We start from the raw sequence: 19659 nt of genomic DNA, 5'->3' as shown, positions 1-19659 counted from the left end.
AAGGATTTTTTACAAGGGTGACAAGACCATTTGACAGTCTTTTCAACAAGTGGTGCTAGGAAAACTGGATCTCTACTTGCAAAAAAATGAAGTTAGATCCTTTCCTAACACCATTTACAAAAACTAACTAAAAATGAACCCAAAACGTATACCTAAGAGCTAAAGCTATAAAACTTAGGTCAATGCACAGAATAGGAGAAAATATTTGAAAATGATGTATCTGGTAAGGGATTAATACCTAGAATACAAAAAACTTCTAAACTCCAACAATAAAAAAACAAACCAGCTTCGAAGAAGGGCAAAGAAGTTGAATAGACGTTTTTTCAAAGAAGATATACAAATATTTGGTCAACTAGCACATGAAACGATGCTCAAAATCATCAGTCATTACAGAAATACAAATAAAAAACCACATGAGGGCAGCCCCGGTGGCTCAGCAGTTTAGCGCCGCCTTCAGCCCAGGGTGTGATCCTGAAGACTCCGGATAGAGTCTCACGATGGGCTCCCTGCATGGGGCCTGCTTCTCCCTCTGCCTGTGTCTCTGCCTCTCTCTCTGTGTCTCTCATGAATAAATAAATAAAATATTTAAAAAAATAATAAAATTAAAATAATAAAAAAATAACAACCACATGAGATACCACTTTATACCCATTAGGTTGACATTAAAAAACAAACAGGGGTGCCTAGGGGGCTCAGGTCATGATCCCAGGGTCCAGGGATCAAGTCCCGTATCAGGCTCCCGACAAGGAGCCTGCTTTTCCCTCTGCCTAGGTCTCTGCCTGTGTGTCTCTCATGAATAAATAAATAAAATGTTAAAAAAAAAAAAATAACCATTGATATGGATGTGGGAAAGTGGAACCTGTGTACACTTTGATGGCAATGTAAAATGTGGAAAAGTCTTGAAGCACTTCAAAAAAACACCCAATTACCATTGACCCAGCAATTCCACTTTGGAGTATATACACAAAAGAATTGAAAACAAAAACTCACTCATATTCACACCTACATTATTCACAACAGTAAAAAGATATAAACAACTGAAAAGTCCATGAACAGATGTATAAATAAAATATGATTAACATACACTAAAATATTATTCTGCAATAAAAAGGAATGAAATTCTGATACAAACTGTAATACAGATGAACCTTGAAGATATAATGCTAAGTGAAATAAACCAGTCAGAAGCACAAATACCATATGATTCCATATATATGCACAGTCAAGGTTAGAGACAAGACAGTGTAATAGTTATCAAGGGCTAAGGAAAGGAAGAGACAGGAGAGTTATTATTTAATAGTCATAGAGTTTCAGTATGGGATGATAAAAATGTTCTGGAAATGGATGGTGTTGATGGATGCACAATAAAGTGAATGTACTTAATGCCACTAAACTATACACTTTAAAATGGTTAAAATGGTAAAACAGTGTTATGTATTTCGTAACAACAAAAAAAAAAAAACCTTAAACAAACCGCATAAAGCAAAACAAAACACAATGTCACTTTTCGAAAATGGAAAAGAAAAACAAAGTAAGAAGAGCTTTTACGGGGATCCCTGGGTGGCGCAGCGGTTTGGCGCCTGCCTTTGGCCCAGGGCGCGATCCTGGAGACCCGGGATCGAATCCCACATCGGGCTCCCTGCATGGAGCCTGCTTCTCCCTCTGCCTATGTCTCTGCCTCTCTCTCTCTGTGTGACTATCATGAATAAATAAATAAAATCTTTAAAAAAAAAAAAAAAAAAAAAAAGAAGAGCTTTTACGTTAAAAGGTAATGGAACTGAAAGAAAGCAGGCATCAGAAATCGGGGATTAATTGGTAAATAGTAATGTACTGGTAATGTCTAAATAACCTCTTTAGTGCTGTGTGAATAGATACACATAAAAAAGGCCTCTAAAAGAAATTATGGTGATAAAAAAATACAGTAATATAAACACAAAATATTTAATGAACAATGACCTATGGGCAACTCAACTCAAACAGAATGGTATTCCTTGCTAATTAAGATCTTTGTAACACAATCTTAGGAATCTGTTTTATTTCTAATCTACAATGTTTAGAAAACTTACAGTGCAGATTTTCCAGTGCGGGGATCAATATAGGTGGTTGTTCTTCTATTGTGGTCCACAAAATATGGAATTCCATCAACTGTGAATCTCATTTCCCAGCCTTCAGGTAAGGGCTTTTCATTTAACTGACTACAAAACATAGGAAAAAATACAATTAAAAAATTTAAAAATGTTGAAGAGCGGTTTCCCAAGTACACAAAACAAAAATTACCCATAAATGCAGCATCATTTAGATCATTTAGTTCAGTGTTTCCAGTTGTTTACTAGACCCATCTATAAATATCCTACAAGCATATTAAACATGTCAGTAGGTTCATGGAATCACCGCTCAGTTTCCACCTATCTACTTGGCCTATAATACCCATCTAATAACCCACCTAACATCTTTTGGTAACCAAGTTCTGCCCGTTCTGCCTTAGAAACCTTCATACTCATCAGTTTTCAGTCCCCAAGAACATCCTTCCCTGGCATCATTCATCTCTCTTCTAAACTTTCACAGTGGCCACTGAACTGGTTTTCCTGCTTCTTGTCTGACTCTGGTCCTATACTTGTTTCATGTTGCTGACAGAGTACTAAACCAGAGATCTGATCAAATCAGTCCTCTACTTAAAGTAATAACCACTGTTCACATTACCAATGGTAAGCCTTGAACTCTCAACACCTGGCACACACTCTGCCCTCAGCGTTCCCTTTCAGGTTTAACCCTGCACTCCGACTCCCTTCCATGAAACCCTGTGATTTCATAGTGTAGCACTACTCACCATTTCCCTAAACAAGACATAATCTGTCACACCTCCAAGTGAAGTCTTTCTTCTTGTCCAGAATACCTTAATTATTCCTCTGTTAAGACGACTCAACTGTTCTTTCTCAAGTATTTCTAACCACTTCCTTAATACCTATCTTTAGTCTTTGGTTAATCTCTCTCAACTTCAGTTTGTTAAAAATGTTTATATATATATACAAGAATGTTTATATAATAAGACTGTGAGAAGAATAAATGAGACAATATAAGTAAAAACCTTTTACACATAGTAAGCCTTCAAGTTATAACTAATAGTATTCCTCCTACTATATATTGACCATTTTCTTTCAGTCTCTCAAAGTACTTCCTTCATACTGCTAGCACAGCATCTGTTAAGTTTTTCAGCCTGTGGTCTGGCAACAACTTCCCACCCTGCAATACTACTGAATTTTAAAACAGGAACTAAATTATAAGGCAGTAGTGCATTTTTATTTGTTATATATTAAAATAATTGGGCCATAAGAATAAATATTCAAAAATGCTTACTTGTGAACCTAAGAAATGTTTACATTTTAAAATATTCCACTAGAGAGCAGCCCGGGTGGCTCAGCGGTTTAGCACAGCCTTCAGCCCAGGACCTGATCCTGGAGACCTGGGATTGAGTCCCATGTCGGACTTCCTGCATGGAGCCTGCTTCTCCCGCTGCCTTTATCTCTGCCTCTCTCTCTCTCTCTCTCTCTCTCTCTCAATCTCTGAGTCTCTCATGAATAAATAAATAAAATCTTACAAAAAAAAAATTCCACTAGAATGGGCAGGGAATTATTGAATACCTCTCTTGTAGTTCGTATTTTGTATTTGTGTATCTGTCAGTCTTTTTAACTAGTTAGGTATAGTAAGTGTTCTAAGTTTTTACCTACTGCTAGTTTGTTTTCCTCTATTCTACAGCTTCAAATTTTCTCACCTGTGCATTTAGTGAGTGAGAGAGAGAGAGAGAGAGAGAGAGAGATGGAAATGTCCAAGTTCACATCAGAAAGGAAGAAAGGGAAGGGTTGGGGCATTTAAACTAGTTTCTAAAAACAAACAGACTGGTTTTAGAGAGCCACTATTGCTGACAGTATTGTCATTTTCCTCAAGTGTACTTCAGAAAAATAAAAGGCAGAGAGAACCACTATCTACAACAGTATTTTGTAAACTATGTTGAAAGGTTAAGAACATTTAGCTCTATTCACAAAGCTGAAGAGATATGTCAGATAAAACACACTAACAAAAATTTTTTAGAGGTGACATTTATATTTCCAAGATACACTCAGTAACAAATTGTTGTCTTGGAAACAAAACAAACTGGATAATACTAGGTCATTTGTATTATTTATTAAGATGATTCTCACTTTAACTCTGAAACTTTAAAAGTCCAAGGTGGAACAAAAAAATGGTAGCAAAGGTGACATGGTCTATTCTGTCCTTCAAGATAGAATTTTACAGAACAATTTTAAAATGTTACCTTTGAAATTTTTCATTCTTCTTTTGGAAATTATATATATGTGTGTATATATATATAAAGATTTTATTTATTTATTTATGAGAGACACACAGAGAAAGGCAGAGACATAGGCAGAAGGAGAAGCAGGTTCCCCGAAGGGAGCCTGACTCAGAACTCAACACCAGGACCCTAAGATCACGCTCTGAGCCAAAGGCAGATGCTCAACCGCTGAGCCACTCGGCATCCCAGAAATTGAATATGTTTAAGTTAAATACCGTAACAACATTAAAAAAGTGATGTTAGTATGCAGAAAGAGAATTTAAATGTAAAGCATATCATTAGAACAAAGGTTCTTACAACTTTCAACCAAGGTATGTGTGAAGAATTAATTGTATCAAAATAGAGGTCTGGCCTCTGCCCTCCACTAACAGAAGGTAATCTCTAGACCTCTGGAATGTCCTGCATGTCAGGAGTATCTTTGTTGCTTGGGAACTGTGAACACCAGTCAAGGATGTGATTTATGATGGAGGCTTTGGGACACCCCACAGCAGTTCCAATACCTGGAGTAACCAGAAACTTGGAAGATACTAACTCAACCTCTGGGAAAGGGCTAGCGACTAAAGGATAGCTATGTAAGGCAGTACATGATGAAGCCCCAATAAAAACTCTGAATAGCAGAAATTCAAACAAGATTTCCTCGTTTGCACTACTCCACGCATACTATTCCATATAAATTCTGGGTATTTGGAACCTCACATTCTGTCCAGTGTCTCTTCCTTCTGTTGCTTGTAATTCGTATCCTTTCCCTATAATAAATACAGCTGTGAATATAATAAAGCTTCAGTGAGTTCTAGTCTCTCAAGTGAGTTACCAAACCTGAAAGTGGTTGTGGGAACTCCTGAATTCATAGTCAGTTGACCTCAAGGGAGAGCAGTTTTGGGGATCTCCCAAAACTTGTAGTTGTAGTCTGGAGTGAGGGCATTTTGTGGAAAATGCTCTCTGACTTTAGAGCTTGCCAAAATTCCCTGCAGAATGGAACCCTCTGGTGGTCTGATAAACGCACAGTATTAGATTTTATCAAAGGCTAAATTGTGTCCACCGGCAAGTTCCTATGTTGAAGTACTAATTAATCCTCAATACCTCAGAATGTGACCTTATTCGGAAATAGGGTCATTGCAGACATATTAGTTAATATGAGATCATAGTGGAGTACAGTGAGCCATTAATCCAGTATGGCTGGTGTCCTTATAAAAAGGGGAAATTTGGACAGTGAGACATGCAGACGTGAAGAATGCTATGTGAAGACTGCAGTTACGCTGTCACGAACCAAACTACCAGAAGCTAGGAGAGGGGCCTGGAACAAATCTTTCTAGTGCCTTCTAAGGGAGCAAAGCCCTGCCTACATCTTAATTCTGGACTTCTAGCCTCCTTAACTATGAGACAAATTTCTACTGTTTAAATCACTCAATTTGTGGTACTTTGTTAAGGTAGCTCTAGCAAACTAATACAAATACAATTTACATAATGTTACAAAGAAAAGCAAGTAGGGGTGCCTGGGTGGCTCAGTCAGTTAAGCAACTGCCTTTCAGCTCAGATCATGATCTTGGAGTCCCAGGATTGGGCCCTGCATCAGGCTCCCTGCTTAGCAGGGAGCCCACTTTTCTCTCCCTCTGCTGCTCCCGCTGCTTGTGCTCTCACACATGCTCTCTCTCAAATAAATAAATAATTTAAGAAAAGAAAAGCACGTATATACACACTTACCAAACAGTAAAAAGACAAACTTTTCTTGAGATACAAACTTCTAGTTATGAAATAAACAAGACACAGGGATATAAAGTACAGCAAAGGGACTATAGTCAGTAATAATGTAATAATTCTGTATGGTGACAGAGAGTAATTAGTTTTAATTGTGGTAATAATTTCATAATGTATATAAATGTCAAATCACTATGTTATACACCTGAAACTAATATATTATTGTATGTTAACTATACCTCAATAAAAAGGGACAAACTTAGAATAATAGTGTCTCTTTATTAATGTATTAACTAGCAGGTTCTTGCAATATGTGTAAATAGTATTTTGAGATAACTACAAGTGCAAAGTTATATTAAAAACCTGTAATTTCTACTGGTGGGAAAGTCCTAGGCATTGCTAATTCTACTACGGTTGTAGCTCACAATCACAACAGAAGGAAGGAAACACTCAATTTCAGGTAAAGGTTAGTAAATCTGAATCTGTATTTATTCCCCCTAAGTCACATATTCCCTGAATTCTCTCCAGTGATCCTAGGTTACAAAATCCTGCTTTAGAATTACTAATCTGGACTTTCATATAAATAGGAATTTCTTTTTTTTTTTTTTTTTTAAGTATTTTTCTTTTCTTTTTTTTTTTTAAAGAGAGAGGGGGCGGGGCAGAGGCACAGGCAGAGGGAGAAGCAGGCTCCATACAGGGAGCCTGACGGGGACTCGATCCCGGGCCTCCAGGATCATGCCCTGGGCTGAAGCGGCGCTAAACCGCAGAGCTACCGGGGCTGCCCGAAATAGGAATTTCTTAATACATAGCATATTTGTATAAACCAATGAGTTTTCTTCCCTACACTCAAGAAATTCACATCCATTATAAAACAGTAATAGTGTAATTTTTTTCTTTCTAAAGTATATGGGTAACCAATGTTTAAGGACTTCCGGGAAAGAACGTGTAACTTGATTTTTTCCATAACTGACCCAGAAACAGAGTACAATCTTTAAGAGATTATCTATATACTAGTAACCCAAAGTTTCTTACCCTTGACTTCTGGGGTCTTCCCATTGTGTAATACGAGTGTTGTGGTTGACAAAATATACTCTACCATTGCTGTCTGTTCTCTTCTCTTAAAAAAAAAAAAAAGGAAAAAAGAGGCAAAGCATTAGAGTTGGCATGGTCTTCTTCCACAAACTGAAATAAACGGTGATGAATCTGCCATTTCTCACTGCATTGATTTTATACCTTTTAAATCACAACTTTAAATAGTTTGATTTATTCTTTCACCTTTAAATTCAGATACCTCCTAGAGTTATAAAAATATCATTACATTCTACAAGCTAAACAGACTTAATTCACAATGTCCTGCCTACAGGTCTTTTTCTGTTCAATCTAACCAAAGGCAGCAAGAATAATTAACATTTTAACTTTTCATACATGACCTCATTTTATCCTTGACAGTCCCAGGAGTAGATGGTTTCAGTTCATCTTGAAGATGGGGAAACTTGGACAGGTTAAGTTATCTGCCCCAAATCTCAGAATTGAGTAGGAGTGACAGGATGAAAAGTTAGTTCCCTATTCAGGGATTTCTTGCTTAGCCTATCACCTCATTTCTTAAAATATAATGGGGGAGAGGGATACAACTTGTTTCTTTGTTATATGTTAGATATTATACAACTAGGGAAGACACTGTTTCAAAACATATCCTCTTCCTTAATATACTCTGTTCCTAAATCCTAAATATCTAGAGTAACTTTCTACAGGAAGGCTGGACAGAAGGCTCGGCTCTTTAATTTACTGCCTTTGAGGGATCCCTGGGTGGCGCAGCGGTTTAGTGCCTGTCTTTGGCCCAGGGCGCGATCCTGGAGACCTGGGATCGAATCCCACATCGGGCTCCCGGTGCATGGAGCCTGCTTCTCCCTCTGCCTGTGTCTCTGCCTCTCTCTCTCTCTGTGTGTGACTATCATAAATTAAAAAAATTAAAAAAAAATAAAAAAAAATTTTACTGCCTTTGAAATTACTGCTTCTAAAAAAAAAGAAAGAAAAGAAAGAAAAGAAAAAAGAAAAGAAAAGAAGAGAAGAGAAAGAGAAAAGAAAGAAAAGAAAGAAAAGAAAAGAAAAGAAAAGAAAAGAAAAGAAAAGAAAAGAAAGAAAGAAAAGAAAAGAAAAGAAAAAAGAAAAAGGAAGGGAAAGGAAAGGGAAGGAAAGGCCAAGGAAAGGGAAGGAAAGGAAAGGGAAAGAAAGGAAAGGGGAAAGGAAGTTTCCCTTTTGCCTGTCCCTTGCCCGTTTCCGTTTTTCCTTTTCCTTTCAGGGAAGGGAAGGGAAGGGAAGGGAAGGGAAGGAAAAACTGCTTCTTTCCCCATCTGCCTCTTGCTTGAGGATTCTCCTTGGTTTCTTAGTCTTATTCTACAAAATTTCCCCTGTATTCCTGAGCTTTCTCAAAAACGGTTGAGAAGATAATGTGGATTATCATTTTCTCTTTTAATAACCAGAGAGCCCTTTACATTTTAATATTAAGTTCTATTGTTTTTGAACTCTTCAATTCTTTATTTCATTACCAATCAATTCTTCATCAGAAGATAATTCCTGCACCTGAATATTTTTAGATGTCTCAAAATGAGTTAAGTAATGAAGAATAGAGAGTGGATTCCAACATTTTAAAAAGCATAGTTTCTAAAAATTAGCAATTTCAAACAAAATTTTAGGTTAATTAATTAAGGTTAATTCCAGGCTGATAAAGCCATTTTTATCTCTTATGGTTTGAAAAGTTTTTAAAATAACATTTCTTTAGATCCTCTGGATATTTCTCTAAGCAAGCTATTGCAGCCAAGTTTTCAGTCAAATTATATAGCTATGTCAAGTTAGCATTTATTTGGTAACTTGTAACTATATCTCCAGCACTAATTCCATGATTTCAAGTAGATCACTATGGGAGGTTAAAGGGATATTACTGGTGAGTATCATGAACTCCATCCTGACATCTCAACTACTTTTTTTCTGTACCACTTGGGCTTAAAATGGAAATAGAACCCCAAGTGTGTATAAGATACATTTAATAGATAAATGGGATTCTGCATCTTGTGATGTATTATAAATATTAACACTGGCTTCACTGGGCGTGACATCTTGAGTAGGAAATATAATCAACTTTTAAGTTTGTCTCTGAGGCCAAAAGAAGCATCCACAGTGCTACATCTGGTTACACAATAATGTTAGTTAATATTCTTGACACGTTAAATTCAAATTTTTTAAATATATTTGCAGAAAATCTATAATTTTTTGTATCCAAATAATTTTTAAAGTAATTTTTAGAATCTAAAAATAATACCCTAAGTGATTATCTGCCACATTATAAGTTCAGAATTCAGGGCCAGAGATTTTCTCTTTCTGAAACAGGATAAATTTAATAGAAAACTTCTTTTCTATATATGTTCTAAGTATACAGCTGACATCAGGATTTCTTGGAAGAGGCTGTGAAAAATAAAATTTCACAAGGTGGATGCACTTGCAAACTGAAAGCTCATCTGCTTTTAATGAGAGGAAATACTGTGGCTATAGAGCTGATTTTACTTTGTTGAAAAAAGTCACATGATAAACAATACTGAAATTACTGAATAGCAAACCTGAATGCAGATCAAAGCACTTCCTGACTTGATGAATAAAACAGTAAAAAACAGAAGCTTCTTGCTGTTCTATGCATTCTTTCATAACAGCTCTCAAAAGGAGAAAATATCTTTATACTTGATGGAGAAAACCAGCTATACTAAGAAAGCCCTATTAGACTACACTGTTGAACCAAAAACATCCTTTGTTCTATAGCCTCTTTAGTTTGCATGTATTAAAAATTATTCACTGTAAGCTTGTGAGGTGGTAATGTCTAGTCCAAGCATATAAAGTCTGAAAGAGTAAGGAAGCTAGATTTAAAATACATATGGTGGGGTGCCTGGGTGGCTTAGTAGGTTAAGTGTCTGCCTTCGGCTCAGGTCATGATGATCCCAGAGTCCCGGGATTAAGCCTTGTATCAGGCTCCCCACTCAGTGGGGAGTCTGCTTCTGTCCCTGTTCATGCTCTCTCTCTCTCTCAAATAAATAAATGTTTAAAAAAATCTTTAAAATATATATATCATGGAGGTGCCTGGGTTGGCTCAGTCAGTTAAGTGTCTGCCTCTTGATTTCAGCTCACGTCTGGATCTCAGGGTTGTTTTGAGTTCAAGCTCCACCCTGGGTTCCATACTAGGCATGGAGCCTATTTAAAAATAAATTTAAAAAATAAAATGTACATTATGTCACAAAAATATGCTGTTGATTTCAGAATGTAAACACAGGCTGTAAATTGGGGTTTCATTTCCTAGGTCAATCATGAAGATATGTCAGGGTTTCATCTATTACAGTGCCAGTGTTGTCACTGGTTCCACAAATAAGGCATGTGCCTCACAGGCAGAGTCTTAAGCAGTGCTTAGTCTAAGTAACAGAGTGATCATGAACTCATTTAGGAAGGGGGGTATATCTCAACTTCAGAAATGTGAAACCTCAGGGCACCTGGGTGGCTAAATTGGTTAAATGTCTGCCTTTGGCTCAGGTCGTGATCCCAGGGTCCTGGGATTAATAAATCCTGCATCAGGCTCCCTGCTCAGCAGGGGAGTCTGCTTCTCCCTCTGCCCCTGCCTGTGTTCTCTCTCAAATAAATAAATAATCTAAAAAATAGAGGGGTGTGTGTGAAACCTAAAACTAAGCATTAGAATGTAAAATAAGCAAGGCAAAATTCTGATAACCTGGGTGAGCTGGGATTGGGTCTTTAGAGGGAATATTTTAGGGAAGTGTTGTTGGCTAACATTGTGAAAAAGAGAAAGATCCTAATAATGAGGATAATAATAAATGCAGAAAGCACCAGAGCTTGCAGGAAAAACTTTTTGAATAAAGGTAACATAGCCTACAATTCATGCTTCTCTGGGCAAGAGGCAATTTTTTCTTATAGCTGCTCTGGAGAAGGTCTATGTTACTGACAAAAGCTAACTGGGTAATGATTCTTCTACAGTAAAATTAAGAGAATAATATGTGACCTTCAGATACATCCTTTCAGTGCGTCAATTTCCCCTCTGAAACACAAACATATAACAATTCTAGAAATAAAGCTGGGAAAACCATCCATGTGTAGGAATGCAATCTGACAGGTCTGGTGCAATATGCTTCATAAAGGCAAAATGCCCTTTTCTAAAGTACTTCATACCAACCATGCATTCTCCTCTCTGAACCTCCAACACAAAAGACTCCTTATCACACTGCCAGGCTTTGGTGAAGACAGAAATTCACAATTCACTTTCAAATGCCCTCCCTTCGTTACATGCTAATAATAGTAACTGTTACAAGTATGACCTATAACCTTTTTTACCTCTTTGTCCCACAGGAGTGTTAAGGATAAATAACCTGAAAGGCAATGAGGCTTCTCAAAGGCAACTTTTATATCTAGTATCATTTATATGATTCATGTGATCTTGACATCAATTTTTTCTCCATTCCTCAATAAAGTAACACTAGAGCAATCCATCTTAGGGATCAATGCCTCCCAACAATACTATCTAGAAATATCACTTCTGAATTTACCCCCTAGTTGTGAAATATCTGCACTTTTGAAGATAAAAATTCAACTAGTTCCATAACTAGTTCCAAAGCCAGTTATGGAACTAACTGGCTTTACTTTAGTATTTTTTCCTTTTTTTTTTTTTTTAAGTTTTTATTTATTTATTTGAGAGAGACAGAGACAGAATTGGGGGGGGGGTGGTGGCAGAGGAGAAGCAGGCTCCTGCTGATCCCAGGACCCTGAGATCATGACCTCAGCCAAAGGCAGATGGTCAACTGACTAAGCCACCCAGGCACCCCTATTTTCTACTTTCTATATATACTCTTTGGCTTCCATGCAAATCAACCTTTATATTGCCATGTTTATTCTGAAAACTTGCTATTATGCTATGACTTATACAATGTTATTAAAAAAACAAACAGGTAGTGTAGGCCTATCTTAAAATTAACAAAATTTTAATAATAAAGTACCAAATGTACCCAACAATTGCCCAATTGCAACAAGTGTAGAGCACAAAGTTCTCACTTTTTTTTAAAATTTTTTTTTTTTAATTTTTATTTATTTGTGATAGTCACAGAGAGAGAGAGAGAGAGAGGCAGAGACACAGGCAGAGGGAGAAGCAGGCTCTATGCACCGGGAGCCCGACGTGGGATTCGATCCCGGGTCTCCAGGATCCCACCCTGGGCCAAAGGCAGGCGCCAAACCGCTGCGCCACCCAGGGATCCCAAGTTCTCACTCTTTAGCATGTTCCCCTTCTACTGTTCTTAGATTACATCAACTCAACCAAACTGCAGACAGTGCTTTAGAAGCACAAATGTGGTGAAATATTTAAGCTTTTTATTTTGAAATAATTATTAAATGATGTTGCAAAAATCATTCAAAGAATCTCATGTACCCGTCACCGGTTTGCCCTAATAGTGACAACCTTACATAGCCATAGTACAATATTGAAATCAGGAATGTGACACTGGTACATTATAGTTAACTACAGACTTTATTCAATTTTCGCCAATTTTTTTTTAAATTTTATTTATTTATGATAGTCACACAGAGAGAGAGAGAGAGAGAGAGAGAGAGAGAGAGGCAGAGACACAGGCAGAGGGAGATGCAGGCTCCATGCACCAGGAGCCCGACATGGGATTCGATCCTGGGTCTCCAGGATCATGCCCTGGGCCAAGGCAGGCGCCAAACCGCTGCGCCACCCAGGGATCCCCAATTTTCGCCAATTTTTAAGCTAAATTCAATAATATGAATGTATAATCTATGAACTTTTATCCCTTATGTATCTTTTATCCCTTTGTATTTGTGTAATCACCACGATGGTGAAAATACAGAACTATTTCACTGCTACATAATTACTTACATTACCTCCTATATTTGCACCCACCTACCACTGGCTGTTTCCTGGCAACTACTGATCTGTTTTCCATTTCAGTAATTTTGTCATTTTTTAAAAAAGACTTTTATTTATTTATTCATGAGAGACAAAGAGAGAGAGAGAGAGAGAGGCAGAGACACAGGCAGAGGGAGAAGCAGGCTCCATGCAGGGAGCCCGACGTGGGACTCGATTCCAGGTCTCCAGGATCAGGCCCTGGGCTGAAGGCAGGCGCTAAACCGCTGAGCCACCTGGGCTGCCCAATTTTGTCATTTTGAATATATTATAGAAACTGAATCACACAGGATATACATCTTTTAAGACTGACTTTTTTTCAGTAAGCATAATGTCCTTGAGGTCTTTTCAGATTATTGTGTGTATTAATAATTTTTTTTTTTTTTTTTTTTTTTTTACTGCTAAGTGACCAAAGTATTTTTAAACTTTAAAACAGTAAAATAGGGCAGCCCGGGTGGCTTAGCGATTTAGCACCGCCTTCAGCCTAGAGCGTGATCCTGGAGACCTGGGATCGAGTCCCATGTCCGGCTCCCTACATGGAGCCTGCTTCTCCCTCTGCCTGTGTCTCTGCCTCTCTCTCTCCCTCTCTGTGTCTCTCATGAATAAATAAATAAAATCTTAAAAAAAATAAAATAGGGATCCCTGGGTGGCGCAGCGGTTTAGCGCCTGCCTTTGGCTCAGGGCGCGATCCTGGAGACCCAGGATCGAATCCCACGTCAGGCTCCCGGTGCATGGAGCCTGCTTATCCCTCTGCCTATGCCTCTGCCTCTCTCTCTCTCTCTCTCTCTCTGTGTAACTATCATAAATAAATAAAAATTTTAAAAAAATACAAAATAAAAAATAAAATAAAAGAGTAAAATAATTTTGAATTTCAATAAAGTTAACTATAATAAGACAGTCAACTTAGAGCTTCTGGGAAATTTAATACTTGTTTGGCACTCTGAATTAAACTAACACACCTCAAAAACTTCCCAGATATTCCCTCAAGCAAGAGCAGGCTATCATCCATAATATTTGATTTTTAAAATGACCAGAAGTATCTGATTTTAAAATGAACAAAATCATGTGACTTACCCCATCCAGGTGGCAGGGGACCAAGGGGATCAAATTCTTTATTTTGTGATGTAGTAAACAAATCTTGATTCTAAAAAGAATAACAACAAAGTGAAATCATGAACAACATAACCAAAGTTATGAGTTCTGGTAGGTCTTCCCTGGTCATGTGCAATGTAACATATTCTTACAAGTTCACATCTTACAGAAGTGTCACACAGTCAATGGATAAATGCCAGTACACTCTGGAGAAAAACAATCTTTGTAAACACTAATGCTTGAAATTATTTGAAATTCAAATATTACATATATATAATCCTCACCCTCAAATGATCATTTTCTTCTTCAGCTATAAATCAGTAAATTAAGAGAAATACATAAATTCCCAAAGAGTCATTTAAAAACAACAGTATTTAAGAGTCACTAGATGGCTGAGAACTACCTTGTATTTCTTTTCCCTTTTTTTTTTTTTTATTTTATTTATTTACTCACGAGAGACACAGACAGAGGCAGAGACATAGTCAGAGGGAGAAGCAGGTACCCTGCAGGGAGCCAGATGTGGGACTCGATCCAGGACTCTGGAATCAAGTCCTAAGCTGAAGGCAGATGCTCAACCACTGAACCACCCAGGAGTCCCCAACCTTGTGTTTCTAACTCAAAAAGAAACAATCACATACAAAACTGGTATATACAAATACTGTGGGTATAGAATTGGGCGAGCAGGAAGAACAGGCCATCAGATGAGTGAAAGGAAAGAATTCCAGTTGGAAAGAGTTGATAAGTCTGGATTTGTAAAGAAGATTTCTTAAATTTGCTTCTAATAACCACATTGATGGAGAGAGAAATTTGGCTAGATAAAATGGAATCATTTGGAAAAAAATGAGTCAACCATTAAAAAAAGAGAAGCAAAAGTCATAGTGACTATGTAGGGTTAATAGGTATGTTTTGGTTTAAATGTAAAATAAAGTGGAGATAATACATGGTCTCTCAAGATTTGGTTAAACCTTTTCTCCTTTAGTAAGATAAAATGAGTAAATAATAGATACTGTTTTTTAACAAAAACTTATAAACAGAAAAAATATACAAATAAAATGGGAAAGTGAACCTTATATACTCAGCACCAAAATTTAACAATTATCAAAACTTTGCCAAATTTCTTTTTTTTCTACCTCTTCTTTGCTGAATCGAGAATCATTTCACCCCTATATATTTTAGCATGTCTTTCTAAAATGTGGGGAAATCTTCTTATAGAACTACAAGATTATTAATCACATCTAGCAAAGAATCTGTTAATTTTATCATCTAATACCTGATCACTAATTAAATGCCTCTGATTATTTGTTCAAGTCAAAATTCAAACAGTCCTCACATTACATTTGGTTGAGTCTCTTAAGTCTCAATCTATAGCACTTCCCCCTTTTATCTCTGGGGTTTTTCTTCCATGTCATTCACTTACTACCGAAACTGGGTAACTGATTCAAAGTTTTAAAGCATATGACAGATATTCTCTCTCTCTCTTTTTCTTTTTTAAGATTTTTATTTATTTGACTGAGACTGAGAGTGAGAAATCACAGAAGGAAAAAGAGAAGCAGACTTACTACTGAGCAGGGAGTCTGATGTGGAGTTGAATCCCAGGATTAGGGGATCATGACCTGAACTGAAGGCAGATGCTTAACTGACTGAGCCATCCAGGTAACCCTATGACAGATATTCTATTTCTGACTAAACAGCTTCTGGAAGACAGACAGACCTTTCAACAATTGGCCTTGCTCCTCCTGACAGACACAATTATGAAAAGCAGTGAGAGCAGAGAAGCCAGGAGAGGAAATAATATAAAAGGTTTGAATACTGATGATGAAACAGATCTGAAAAGATTGGCATATGACAAACTATTGTGATAATTTTCTAAGACCCAAGAATATCCCACTGGCTCTCCCCTAGTTAAATAAGTTGGGGATATGCACATTGAAACTATAGAACATTACACAGTGTTCCAACAACAACCATTTACATTCTGAGCTTAAAAATGCTGGGTGTAGGGGAACTTGGCTGGCTCAGTTTGTAGAGCATGTGATTCCAGATCTTGAGATCACGAGTTTAAGCCCCACGTTGGGTGTGAAGCCTGCTTAAGAAAAAAACAGGAAAAAAAAAAAAAAAACAACCCTAAGTGTATGAGAGTCTACTGACCTGTAACCAGAACAAAGGCCACTTTATGAAACAGATCTTCTCAGCAATATGCCACCACCCCACCACTTTTTAAGCAGTACAAATCATTCAATTCAGTTAATATTGCTGGCTATGTTAAAGATAACTAAAATAGGGCAGCCCAGGTGGCTCAGCGGTTTGGTGCCGCCTTCAGCCTAGGGCCTGATCCTGGAGACCTGGGATCGAGTCCCACATCAGGCTCCCTGTATGGAGCCTGTTTCTCCCTCTGCCTGTGTGTCTGCCTCTCTCGCTCTCTCTGTGTCTCTCATGAATAAAGAAATAAAATCTTTAAAAAAAAGGGGAGGGGGGTAACTAAAATAGGCTATTTAAGCTATGATTTTTTTTTTTAAGATTTTATTTATTCATGAGAGACAAAGAGAGAGGAAGAGACACAGACAGAGGGAGAAACAGGCTCCACGCAGGGAGCCCGACACGGGACCCAATCCCGAGTCTCCAGGATCATGCCCCGGGCCGAAGGCAGGCACCAAACCACTGAGCCACCCAGGTGTCCCTAAGTTATGATTTAAAACTGTTTTATAACAAGAGCAAAGTGAAAGAATTTGTTTTTAAAAAGGTCAGATTATTTTGGATAAGGAAAAAACAAACAAACAAACAAACATGGACAACATAGACAATGAGGTAAAAGCCACAATTCAAGAAAAGTTCCAAAGACTTTGAGTATCGGGATCCCTGGGTGGCTCAGTGATTTAGTGCCTGCCTTCAGCCCAGGGCGTGATCCTGGGGTCCTAGGATCGAGTCCTGCATCAGGCTCCTTGTATGGAGCCTGCTTCTCCCTCTGCCTGTGTCTTTGCCTCTCTCTCCGTGTGTGTATCTCATGAATAAATAAATAAATAAAATCTTAAAACAAAGACTCTGAGTATCAAATTGGTAAAGTTTACAGTGAAGTAATATATATTGCTGGTGTCCTGGAAATATGCTAAATAGGTCTTTAAAAAGAATGTTTTAAAAGATGATGTATTAGAAAAGTAAGACAAAGAGCACATTTATAATATGGATATAAAGGAAAGAAAAAAAGAAAACTAACATTTCTATACATCTAATATGTGCCAAACATATTAGGAACTATATTTTACAGAATCCTCAAAAGAGTTCCTCTGAGGAAATTTCATATATATTTTTTACAGACAAAGTTATTGAGTCTTGATAAGGTTAAGTAACTTATTCAAAGTCATATAGAGAAAGTAACTGTGTCCCCAGGATTCAAACCCAGATGTGTCTGATTCCAAAGCCCATGTTCTTTCTAGTGGAGACCCATATGGAAAATAGTTTTAAAGAAGACAGGCAAGCTAGCCATTCAAACCTAGAAGAAATTTAAAAACAAACAAACAAAACCTAGAAGAAATTTGGCCAGGTATACCAAAGGTGATTATAATTTAGAAAGAAAGAAAGATGTAAAACAGCATAGGAAAAAAAAATGAATATGGTAAGGTAGACAAGAGATAAATTAATTTCTCTTCTAAAATCACTGGCATGAGGGACGCCTGGGTGGCTCAGCGGCTGAGCATCTGCCTTTGGTTCAGGGCATGATCCTGGATCTGGGTATTGAGTACTGCATCAGGGTCCCTGAGAGGAGCCTGCTTCTCTCTCTGCCTATGTCTCTGCCCCTCTCTGTGTCTCTTATGAATAAATAAATAAAATCTTTAAAAATAAATAAATAAAACCACTGGAAAGAAATATAATGACAGCTGCCTATAGAAGGTGGCAGGAAAAATTGTGATATGAAAGAATCTTAGTCATAACTAGATATTGAAGGGAAGGCTGCTGATAAATTTGTTTGTACCAGTGAATGAAAACTATCATGGTGATGAGATCCAAGAAATAAACAGGAATATGGAGAAAAGGGGGAAGAGTATGTTCAGACAGGACAGGAATTTACTCCAATGTATTCTAACAGGGATGATACCAATGGTGTTGGAGGAGAGAAGAGATGTTAATGGACAGGATCAGCTTTTCTTGAACTCTTGGAGAGTTGGTTTTCTTCTGTGTAAGTTCTTTGTATTATTCAAACAAATCCCTCTTGTTTGGCCCATAGAATCACATCTCTCCAAGGATTATTTTCCTTTCCTCAGAGAAAAGACCTGTAATATTTTAGGATTTAGGCCATAAAATTCCTAGCAAAAAGACTGTGTTAAGAAAACATTAATATATTTTTGTGACTAGCTATTATTGCAATATTACTCTAAAGGAAAATATGTAAAAACTTAAACTATTTCCAGAAAGGAAATGTTTGCATACCAAAGATAATATAGTTTTGAAGCCAGAACAGTATATTTAGCATAAACATATAAGGAATCAAATTTCTTTAGTCTCCTAGAGCACCAAATAATTCATTAGGTGAACTTTCTTTCCTTCTTTTTTTTTTTTTTTTTTAAGATTTTATTTATTGATTTATTCATGAGAGATAGAGAGAAGGCAAAGACGTAGTCAGAGGGAGAAGCAGGCTGCTCGCAGGGAGCCAGATGCAGGGCTCAATCCCTGGATCCTGGGATCACGCCCTGAGCCAAAGGCAGAGGCTCAACCACTGAGCCACCCCCACCCAGGCGTCCCTGTCATTAGTTCTATATAACCACTTCACAGGTGCTCTCAGAGCCAAACCTTCAAATATTCTAAGCTAGGCAGTATTAAATTTAGAACTGTTAAAAAAAAAAAAAAAAAAAAAAAATTTAGAACTGTTTTCTTTTCAAATCCCTTGGGTTTGTGTTTACTATCCTTCTGTCCACGAATTTTAGGTTGTCCTAACTTCTTTTTTATTTTTGACCTTAACAAAGCAAAGGAGGTTGAACTTTAGAAGTTTTCAAAGAGGTAAGAATAGATCACATGCATAGAATACTCAAGACAAAGTCTAAACATAGTATCTATCAACAGCAACAACTGGGTGCCCTCTTGTCCTTTTTAGTACTTAACATTTCATATGCCAAAAAAGGTTAAAAACAAATACTTACTAAATTTATAGTGTAACAGGCTGCTTACCCCATAAATAAATCTCTGGTTAAACTGCTGCATTGCTCCTTGAAGCTGACTACGTTGGAGCTGCCACTGTTCATAATTCCGGACAGATTCCAATGTCGGCCTCTGCCACGTTGTTGTTCTTGTGAAATGGTCAACATAGTAAATACGTCCCATGTTGTCAACCCGCCGTTCCCAGCTAAAAACAACATAATTCAACAATTACATGTGATACAGATATGGGCTTAATAGGACTTTATCTTGGCCCTGGTTGACTTAAGATTTTACCTTAAACTACTTTTGATTTACTTGAATTTTTATTTTATGTATTTTTAAATGGTCTCTAAGCGAACATAAAAGGAATATTTCTAAAAATTTCTTAAAGGTTCTGACAAGTTCAGTCACGTTTTAAAAATGTAATGTATAGTCAGTGAAT

General features: G+C 37.3%; 1 protein-coding gene across 5 annotated transcripts in view; it reads right to left on the bottom strand.

Annotated features, from left to right (window-relative positions):
• The window catches only part of ITCH (itchy E3 ubiquitin protein ligase), a 152444-nt gene that overhangs the window by 34154 nt on the left and 98631 nt on the right, over positions 1-19659 (bottom strand). For all 5 annotated transcript variants that reach the window (XM_038572050.1, XM_038572048.1, XM_038572047.1 and 2 more), the window contains 4 exons: positions 19248-19422; positions 14073-14142; positions 7076-7160; positions 2067-2195 (listed from right to left, as the gene is read on the bottom strand). In XM_038572050.1, the coding sequence (XP_038427978.1) occupies positions 2067-2195; positions 7076-7160; positions 14073-14142; positions 19248-19422 (459 nt within the window). The remainder of the gene's footprint in view (positions 1-2066; positions 2196-7075; positions 7161-14072; positions 14143-19247; positions 19423-19659) is intronic.

Source organism: Canis lupus, chromosome 24 (genome assembly GCF_011100685.1).
Source record: "Canis lupus familiaris isolate Mischka breed German Shepherd chromosome 24, alternate assembly UU_Cfam_GSD_1.0, whole genome shotgun sequence".
In the NCBI taxonomy this organism is placed as follows: Eukaryota; Metazoa; Chordata; class Mammalia; order Carnivora; family Canidae; genus Canis; species Canis lupus.
Note: the sequence above shows the minus strand (reverse complement) of the source record. Positions and strands in the feature narration are given on the sequence as shown.